The sequence below is a fragment of the Melitaea cinxia genome, chromosome 25, assembly GCF_905220565.1.
Source record: "Melitaea cinxia chromosome 25, ilMelCinx1.1, whole genome shotgun sequence".
In the NCBI taxonomy this organism is placed as follows: domain Eukaryota; kingdom Metazoa; phylum Arthropoda; class Insecta; order Lepidoptera; family Nymphalidae; genus Melitaea; species Melitaea cinxia.
Genome location: NC_059418.1, coordinates 2,470,267 through 2,481,017, shown reverse-complemented (window position 1 = coordinate 2,481,017; position 10,751 = coordinate 2,470,267). Strand labels below are relative to the sequence as shown.

At 39.1% G+C, this 10,751-nt stretch overlaps 1 protein-coding gene and 1 long non-coding RNA gene across 2 annotated transcripts; both read right to left on the bottom strand.

The window, feature by feature from the left end:
- Nucleotides 1-340: 340 nt before the first annotated feature.
- On the bottom strand, nucleotides 341-1,522 carry LOC123665867 (piggyBac transposable element-derived protein 4-like). The gene has a single exon (XM_045600101.1). The coding sequence runs from the start codon at nucleotides 1,520-1,522 to the stop codon at nucleotides 341-343; it is 1,182 nt and encodes a 393-aa protein (XP_045456057.1).
- A 515-nt stretch (nucleotides 1,523-2,037) lies between these two features.
- LOC123666266 lies at nucleotides 2,038-2,393 on the bottom strand. Its single transcript, XR_006745196.1, has 2 exons — nucleotides 2,260-2,393; nucleotides 2,038-2,134 (listed from the first exon to the last, which is right to left on the bottom strand). It is a non-coding gene; the product is annotated as an uncharacterized LOC123666266 (long non-coding RNA).
- Nucleotides 2,394-10,751: the final 8,358 nt, after the last annotated feature.

The window sequence follows — 10,751 nt, the reverse complement described above, 5'->3', positions numbered from 1 at the left end:
CTAACCTTCGAACATATCCCTTTTAACCTAACCATTCGTCGATTTGACGAACAGTTTTTGGCGGCGTATAATTTTATAAAAATATGTATTTTTTCGGTAGTTTTAAAAGTTAATAAAGTAAAACATACATTATTTTAGTAAAATAAAACAAAATATTTGTAGTTTGGTCAGAAAATATTTATTTTATACTAAAGTTACAAAACACTAGACTTTTTGAGATCAATGATGAAGACAATTACCTACAAATAAAATTTAAAAAACATAACAAAAATAGCCTTCTTTTCTTTGGCAAACATAAATTATAATAGTCTTGTTACTTGGTAAAACACAAAAAAACTAATTATTTTGAAGCGCACTGTACACAAAAATCAACTTTATGTTCACCACAAATTGCAGTATTGCATTTTGAGCAGTAACATTTTGTCATGCGCCTTTTTTTGTATGAACATAGGCCACAAATCTTTCTTTTTCTGTTCACAGCCTCGAGTGGCTGAAGATCATTGTTAGATGATGATGGCTGACCTTGACCTTCCTCGATGGACACTCCTAACACATTTTTTATCTTATCCTTCACGTGTCTTGGCATAGTACGAATTTCCAGACGGGTTTTGAGCCACGATTCTACCAGTTGCATATGCAGCTTCTTCATAAAATCACGTCGAGTCATTACTTTTTGTCCTATTACACAAGTATTATGGCAGTAAATTATATAGCTGTTAATACATGATATGTTCAACATACCGTAGAAAACACAGAGTGGCCACCGACTAGTTTTTCTGCTGCAAGATATTACTGAACACATTTGGTCAAACGTATCCACGCCACCTTTTGTACTATTATAAAATTGAACCATGTGAGGTTTCTTTGTGTGGGGGTCAACTGTGCCGTCCTCGTCACACGAAGAAAGTAAGTAAACCATTTTTGATGGTTTTACCTTGTAAGAAAGAAGCGTTAGGGGACCATCGTAACAGAACATCGACGTATTGACGGCTCTTGATCGATAGTTCTTCATTTCTTCAGGGATTTCCTTTTTATTGGCTCGTAAAGTACCTACAAGCGTCATATTATAAGGTTGCTGGAGTAACTGCTTCGCCAATGGTACTGATGTGAACCAGTTATCCATGGTTACATTCCGGTTTGTACCATGAATACTGCGAGTAAGTTCTTTTACAAAATACTCCCCCAATGGCACACCTCTAGTATTGGTTCCTTTCCCGAGATATGGTGTACTATCAATCATATACCTTGTGCTGCTATCACATAGCATTTCTAACTTGACCCCATATTTCGCAGGTTTATTCGGAATATACATTCTAAACTTACATCTGCCACGGAAAGCCAATAGCTGCTCATCAATGGTGACATTTGTTCCAGGCACATAATTTTGGCGGCATTGAACCATAAGCATCTCCCATAGGTCTCGTATAGGTGTAAAGGGATCGTCCTTTTGTCGTTGCAAGCGGAATGTCTTGTCATCGAAACGCAGACATCGTAGGAGGAAATCGCATCTTTCTTTACTCATGCATGACACATATCTTGAGCCAGAATACTCGGTGTTGAATAATTCATCAAGAGACTAGAGCTCTAATCTCTTCTTTGGTTGTCTCATTCTGAGTTGATGTATTTTGTTCATAGTTTTGCCTTTTTATTGTAATTTCAGCGTTTGTCCATTTTACAATATCTTCTTGCATCTGATTAGTTATAAAATGTTCAAATAACAGCAGAGGATCCTCTATACCCCTTAGACCACGAGTAGGTCCTCTGGCAACACGCACTATATTTATTGCAGCTGCTCTACTCGAAGTACGACCTTTGCTCGTAGTCCAAACATGACGGGACTGACTTCGAATATTTTGTTGGGGTAAGGTCAAGATAGCTGAATTATTACCTGAACCTTCTTCAGATAGAGTTGAAGGAATTTCTGGCTCCGGTACATTGTCGTTCAGATCAAGCGAAGAAATATTTTCATGGTCGGAAACCTCATCTTGAGCGTCACTTTCTGCATCATCCACCTCTAAATTATCTTCTGTTTCGCTGTTCGATGACTCCTCTAACGCACTGGGATCTTCCTCATCCATTAACAGTTGTGTTATATTATCCTCAGTCAGCCATCGCTTGGAAGCCATGGTAAAAGCTGTAAAAAAGAACAAACACTATAAACAAACGAAAGCAAACACTATAAAAATTTTATACACAAACCCTAACCATTCGTCAAAATGACGACTATTTTCGTAATATTTCGAAAAGAGAAGTACTTACCCGCCAGGCGCGGTCGTCACCCGGAAGAGCTCGACGAATACTGAATTGACAAGTGAAGATTCTGTGATCGGCGCGCGTGGCGAAAAGAAATAGCGATATTAGTGCGGCGTACTCGTCGATTCGACGAAGGTTAGGTGTCTAGGGTTAATTAAAACATATTGACAGGTTTAGTGCTGACTATACTACTCACATCTACTTTTTGGAACAACACAACACGTTTTATTGCTTTGGAATAACTGTCAATAGATGGCGTTACCTCACGTGCAAAACCAAGGAATTTAGATGGCTTGCCTAAATGCCGATTGCACCTTTGGATTGCACTCTGGTCTAGACGTGGGTTATAACGAGTGTAACATATTACCTGTTATGGAAAAATAACAAATATCAATACCTACCTGTTATAAAATGTAACAGCCTGTTATTTAAGTTTATGCGGATAACGAATTTTGTTCTTGTAAATAGTAAACTGAACAATTCCCTTCATCAACCGACTTCCAAAAAAGTATGTTACCTCAGAACTTTTCACTGGGTAGACCGATTTCGATGATTCTTTTTTAAATGAAAGCTTTTGCGTGCTAATTTGTCCAATTTAAATGTTATCGAGATCGGACGGGTAGTTTTTGAGTTATTAGATAATAATGCTTGACTATTTTTTCGTAGACTTACGTTGTATTATACTCATAACTTTTTACTGGGTTTACCGATTTCGATAATTCTTTTTAGTCGAATGCCGATACTTTAAATAAGACTACAGTGTTTGATGCATTATGGTTCAATTTTGTACGATGAAGCGGGTGAATATTGATAACACGTGTTGTCTTCACAATAGTTTATTCGAGACTAAATACAAGTTTTTATACACCTTATTCTATGCATTATAAAAGTATCGAACATTCCGCCCACCAAAGCGTATACAACGGTTTACATTAAGAATCAACATTTTAACTAGTGGACTGTATACAGAATTATAGATGTTTCCAATGAATAATGTTACAAATACAAAACTTACATAAATTACATTATTAAATTGTAGTAGCAAAAATACATTAATATAATATAAGTTTTATTGTAGTGACATTTGCATGAACTTAAACTCTAAGATAAATGCTTTTAGATATTTTAAATTTCAAATTATTAAATTAAGTTAGAATTTACCTTTAGTTAAGTTGTAGTCTTTAATTTCTTTAGGAAGAATTATAAGTTTAGATAGAGGTCTCTTTAAAATATTGTTGCCTTTATACTGGACGGATACAACGCGAACTAAATTGTCTGATCCTGGATGCACATCTTTTACACGTCCTAATAACCATTTGGTTGGTGGCAAATCATCTTCCTTGATAATAACAATGTCTCCGATATTTGGTGATTGTATGTCAGTTTGCCATTTATAGCGTTGTTGCATAGTGTTCAAGTATTCTAACCTCCATCGTCGCCAAAAATCTTGGGTCATCTTTTGTATCATCTGCCATCTGCTAGGTAGGTTAATATTTCTTAGTTCATAATTTATATCAGGCACAGCGATTAAGGGTTCTCCAATGAGAAAGTGTCCTGGTGTAAGTGGGTTTAGCGTTTCAACGGTTTCATCAAGTTGACATAATGGACGCGAATTTAGGCATGCTTCTATCTGCGCCAATAGTGTAGCCATCTCTTCATAGGTTAATTTTGTAGATTTGTTTACTCGTACTAAGTGTCTCTTAACTTATTGTATACCTGCTTCCCACAAACCGCCGTAATTTGGCATTCTCGGAGGAATAAAGTGCCACGTCGTCCCATCATTAGCCAACAATTCTGCAATTTCCTCCGTGATGTTGTCTTTGCCCTTTTTGAAAAGTGCTTTAAGCTCCTTGGCGGCACCGATAAAGTTAGTACCATTGTCACTCCATAAATGTAGACAAGATCCTCTTCTAGTAACAAATCTGCGAAATGATGCAATAAAAGCTTGTGCTGTGAGATCAGTTACAGCTTCTAAATGAATAGCACGAGTCGCCATGCAAACAAACAAACAGATATATGCCTTTGTTGCACGGTGACCACGCCCCTTGGATGTTCTTATGTATATAGGGCCAGCATAGTCAACGCCCGTGTTTAGAAAGGCTCGATGCTCATTAACTCTCACGTAAGGAAGTTGACCCATTTTCTGTGTTGAGATTTTTGCTTTGTCGACTATACAAACTTTACACATTCTTATGCATTTTTTAACTTCATTTTTTAAATTAATAATCCAGTATTTACTTCGAATATATGCCATCATTAATTATATACCACCGTGGAGAGTCTTAATGTGTGCCTCCTTGACTCATAATTTTTTTTTTTTTTTTTTTTTTTATAAATAAAGTTATGTCCACAGGCTTAAAGTGCCCATGCTTTTGTTATTCCGATTTTTAGTTTTATTACTGATCGTTTACTTGTTACACTACTGCAGCTTACATTAAGAGACCTAATTATTCTATCTTAGTATCCCTAATGCAGACGTGGGTCCACCGACCAAAATTATGCTAAACTTAATTGATATCTTACATGCAAAAAGACATAGAATTATATTGCGCCTTACTTTAATTATTGTTGTCACTATTATAATAATTATTATTATCTATGTTTATATATACACTTACTTGCTATCTATAATATATGTACACTTATTGTCTAGCTAACGTATATGTACACTTATGGCCTACTTGGCCTACTTACAATATACACTTAACCTATGTTATTATTAGTATTTTTTTTTTTTTTTTTTACTTATTCCTAAGTTTTTTCCTTACATTAAATTACTATTCATTCCTACAAATAAGGTGTGCTACAATTTTAACATTTCGAGCACACCCTCAATGACGGCAGCATCCCTGTGGTGAATCGCCATCCTGAGGCTGTGCTCGAGGATGTCTTTTTCAGAAGTTTCCGCTGCCTTCGCCACAAAGCGACCAATTGCGTCGTCACGATCGTCGGTGTAATAGACACAGGTGTTGGTGTGCCTAGTCACCGCGACTACAGCGTGCGAGACGCTGTCGTGAATCTTGAGCCTCCTTGTCTTCGTCTGGAGGACAATGACGTCCTCATAGGTCTGGCTCTGCGCCTCATGGATGGTTAAGACGCGCGATCCCTCACCGGACCCGTATCCCTGGTCAGTCAGCAATCTCTTCTCCTCTTGCGTAAAGACCAGGTACAAGGTCCGGTCCCTTCCTACAGGAATGCGCGCGCCCGTGAGGCTCTCCACTCGCAAAGATCGGATCTTTGTGCTTGAGCTGTACACGGTCTTGTAAACCTCACTGATGGCAAAGGCGACGTCTTTGGGGTTACGATGCGTGCATGACAACTCACATGAGATGGTTGTTAACAGGGTTGGTCTGTGGTATCGCATTTCGAACAGGTTGTCCCTGTCGATGTACGGCAGCTGATTTATATCTCCAATGAGGACTACCTTCTCTGCTCCTGATAGTCGGGCGGCCATTACTATGGCTCCGAAATGGTTCATGAGGGCTTCGTCCACCGTTAGGCGTTTGATTTTTGAGCCCTCACGGAAACCATTTACCAGCACGGATGCCATAGTGCGCACCTTTTGCTTGGCCTTGTTGCCATAGCGGTGCGCCAGTTTTTCCTTTAGGTCTTTGGCCGCCTCGACTGTGGTCGTAATTACGACCTCCGTGTCCTCATCGAAGTCCCTGACTATGCGAGTTGTCTTACCGCATCCCGGTACACCGTTTATCCACTCCAGCGATGGTAGCCCCCAGGTCACGGACGGTAAACCGGCTTCCCGGTCGCCCGAGATGGTTTTCGCCATCCGCAGCATCCGGTCCCCCAGCATTACTTTCGTGCATCTGGCCACTACCACCACCGGGTCCCCTTCAGGTGTGTCGAAGCTTTGAGACTCCTCGTCACTCCCCTCCGACTCGACTGCGCTCACGAAGCCTGCTGTGCTGTTATATGCTGCCATATACCTACCCGACATCTTGCCCTTGAGTATTTGTCGGGTTTCACTGTTGTATATGGCCGCTTCGGCTTCCTCGAGTTCCACCTCCAGCAATCTTTGGTGATCGTACTGGTAGGCCTGCATGATCTTTTTGCAGGTGGCTAGGCTTACCTCGCGGTTTGCCTTTATTATCGCCAGGAACTCGATTAGGGCGTTCTCTGCATGGTGAAACGGTGTGGACGCAGGTCGAAGTCTTGGTGGTTCTACTTGTCCCATATCGGCCCTAGTTCGAGCGGCGAGTGACGCCTCCGGGTGCCTCGGACTGTCGTCTTTGGTGAACCCGCTCAGCGCCCCGGATAGTCGCTCTCCCTGTCCAGCCTTTTTGGGAGAGGGGTGATGCGGGAGCTTACCTTGTTTCGGGGAGATGGTTGCCTGGATAAAGGTCGCCAATGACATCGAGCTCGGCTTAGACTCAGGTGCGGCCCTTGCTTTGCGTTGTTCAACCTTCTGGCTCTCAATCTTTTGTTGTAGGCGCTCCGAGCCACTAGGTGCGGGTTCGCTGACAGTCGGCAATGCAGGGGATGAAGGTGTTTTGGATTTCGGTCTTAAGTAACCAAGATCCTCCCCCCTGTCTTCGTAAACAATGACCTCACTGTTCTTAGAAGCCATTAGGCAACCGTACCTATCCGATACGTTGCCTCTATCATAACCGACTCTCATCGAATCGACACTGATTCTTCCGGGGATTCCCCCAGGGATCTCGCCCAAGCGCTGTAGCCACAAGCTGGACTGCGCGAAGGCGGACGTCTCTCCCCATTCGAAAAGTGCGATCTCTTTGTTTTTCAACCGCAATAAACGATAGGTCGGGTCGCCCTCCTGCTCTTGCGCTAGCGCTGTGATTTTTGTGCGCTTTATGCTTGTCTTTTGGGTGGTACCGTTTATCAGTAAAGCGAGCCCCGGCGAAATCGCCAGCTGACTAATAATTTAGCAACATGAACCTTTGGCGGTATTATAATTGGATGACTTGAAGACTCAGCAATGTTTGCATTTTGCAAACGTCCCCCAACTCTTATCATCTCGTTCTTATCCAAGAAAGGAGAAAGTGTTGCAAGGGAACTTCTTTTCTTTACCTTTCCATCTTTATTAATGTCTTCTATCTCTTTTTTGTATGCTTTCTTTTGATAATATTTAATACAACTCTCTAAAATCATTTCCATTTCATCTATCGTTAAGTGTTTCTCAATGTTTCTTTTATTCTTTACCTTTAAAAATCTTCTGCAATATGACAATACTCTCTTCATTTTAGATATACTAGAAAATCTCTCCCATATCGGTGTTTCTTCTTCAAGTAAATGTATGTTAAAATTTTTCTTTTCTAGATCAGTTCCAGGAATTTTAACCTTTGACTGTTCAATATATCTGTGATTTAGCCACTCCGGCCCATTCCACCACAGCTTGGTATCTTTTAGTTCACTAGCCTTAACACCTCTTGTAGCAATGTCTGCAGGATTTTCCTCTGACTTAATGTGGTTCCATCTACTATTATCTAAAACTCTTAATATATCAGCCACTCTATTCCCAACAAATGTGCGCCAACGATGTGGTTGCGACTGAAGCCATGACAAAACCACCATCGAATCTGTGTAAGCATAAATTTGTTCAATGGGAATCTTAAGCAAACCAGATATTTCCTCTACAAGCTTAGATAACAATGCCGCTGCACACAGCTCAAGTTTTAGTATAGTGAGTTGTTTTAAAGGAGCTACTCTTGTACGAGATGTAATCAATGTGATTTGGACATTATCTTCTTCGTCAACGACTCTCAGGTAAGTGACTGCAGCGTAAGACGTCACTGAAGCATCTGCAAAGCCATGGATTTGAATTTCCTTAGTGCCAGTGCTTGTGTGGAACCATCGTGGTATTTCTATAGTCTTCAATTCAGGTAAGTCATCTCTGTAATTCTTCCATTCTTCCACTAATTCAACAGGTAGTTCATCATCCCACCCAAGGTTGCTAAGCCAGAGTTTTTGAATTAGAATTTTTGCTACGATTACTAAAGGAGATAGCCAACCAAAGGGGTCGAAGAGACGAGCAACGTCAAAAAGAATGGATCTTTTTGTTATAGGATACGTTAAATCAGGTAAGTTTACTGTTACTTTAAATTTATCATCCTTTCTATCCCATGTAAGACCTAGAATCTTAATAATTTTATCTAGTTTAATTTCAAATGTATCTTTTATATTTTTATCCCCTTGTATAAACTGTAACAGCTCTTCAGAATTACTAGACCATTTTTGCATTTTAAAACCTCCCCTTTTTAGTACTGTTTTAATATCCTTACATAGCTTCTTAGCCTTTTCTATATTATCACTTCCTGACATGTAATCATCAACATAAAATGACCCTTTTATTTCAGGTACAGTATCTGGATATTCTTCTGCTTCGTCATCAGCTACTTGGTTTAAGGTTCTCACTGCGAGGTAAGGAGCTGCTGCCGTGCCGAAGGTAACAGTTGTTAAATCATAACTTTCCAGACTTTCATCCGGATTATCCCGCCATAGTATTCGTTGTAATTTAGTGTGTTTATCCGTCAGTTTAATCATTCGATACATTTTCTCGATATCACTTATCACGCAAACTTTGTGTGTTCGCCACTTTGTAATTAAACTTCTCAGGTCCGGTTGCAGTACAGGTCCCACCATCATGTTATCATTCAAAGAAAAACCTCCAGCCCCTTTCGCCGAAGCATCAAATACCACACGAACCTTTGTTGTGTCTTTCTCTTCCCGTATTACAGCATGATGAGCGAGATAAATGGCGTTTATATCATCTATTGTTTCAGATTTCTTCATGTGTCCTAATTCCTTGTACTCGTGTATTACTTTCTTATATTCTTCTTTCAACTTAGGGTGTCTCTGAAACTTCCTTTCTAATTGTTTAAATCTATGTACCGCTTGATCTTTAGTGTTACCACACAGCTTTACCGTGTCCTCGATGCTTTGCTTCAGAGGTAAGTATACAATGTAATTTCCAGTATCATCTCTCTTCGTCGTATTCTTGTAATTCTCTTCACATTGTTCCTCTTCCTTTGTTAAAATCTTTCTTTTTTTATATAAATCTGTTTCTACTTCCCAAAATTTCTTTAAAAGATTATTATCTTCCTCAACTTGTCTTAATATATGCAAACTGATAAAATCCAACCCAACCGTGTACATTGTGCAACTACTTCACCTGGTCCCTTTATCAAACCTACATCTATTATTTTACCAAATACATCAGCACCCAGTAAAATGTCTATCCTACCAGATGAGGCAAAAGTTGGATCGGCTAGTTTAATATTACTAAGTTGAGACCAATTATGATAACTAAGATTTACATTTTTAGGAGGAAGCATACTAGTTAATGATTTTAAAATAAAAGCATTTACCTTTAATGAAAATTGTTCACATCTAGAAATTATTTGTAACTGTGTTGTATGATTAATACTTATTGAGTTGTCACCTACTCCAGAAACAACGCCGCTGATTCTGAATTTTTTCAAACCCAGTAACTCCACCACTCTCGCAGTGACGAACGATGCCTCTGAGCCCTGATCAATGAGCGCCCGGAAGACGTGTGTTTGACCTTCACTTGTGCTGACATCTACCAGTGCCGTTGCCAATAATACCATTTGATCAGGTTGTTTCTCTCCTAAAATATGTGTCACAGTTACCCTCGTATCTTTAGGTTGTACTTGATCCTTTTGTTTTGTTCTCTCTGAGTCTCGACCTTCTTCAGATGTTTGTTTTTTGTCTCTGTGCAATAAGGAGTGATGCTTTTTCCCACATACTCTGCATGAAGTCTTGCGTCTACAGTTGAACACAAGATGATTAGGAGCTAAGCAATTGAAGCATAAATTTTTATTTTGAATAAAATTATATCTTTTTTCTACTGATTGACTTGTAAAATCCTTACAGTTAAAAATATAATGTTCTCCTTTACAATAACTACAGGAAGGCTGTTCATTTATTTTACTGTGCGAAAATTGTAATGTGTTATGATTATTTTGATTTGATATTGAGTTAATATGAAAATTGTGCTCCTGAGGCTTTTCTCGAGTATTATAAATTATTGTTGGATTAAGTAATTCTAATGTTCGAAATTTTGATTCAAGAAAGCGCTTCAAATCATTCCAAGTAGGTAGGTCATCCTTATTCTCCTTATAAACACTCTCCTCCCAATCTTTAAGTGACTCGGCATCTAATTTTTGTCCAATGAGATATATTAGTATAGGATCCCAGTTATCAGTGCAAACTTTCATATTATTAAGGCTATTTATACACTCTGTTGTAGTGTCGAGCAATGATTTTATTTGCTGAGCTGATTGATTAGTTATCTTCTTTTGACTGAATAATCTTTTCATTATTGAATTTAAAATAGCTCTTGCATTACCAAAACGCTTTGATAATAATTCCCAGGCTGGTATATAATTGTCATCCGTAATAGATATATGCCTTAATAATCTCTCTGCTTCTCCCGATACACTCGTTTTTAAATAATGTAGCTTTTGGACATTGCTTATGTTAGTATTGTGAACAAGTGCCAT

Coding starts and splice junctions, on each gene's coding strand:
- LOC123665867 (XM_045600101.1), bottom strand. CDS start 1,522: ATGAGTAAAGAAAGATGCGATTTCCTCCTACGATGTCTGCGTTTCGAT.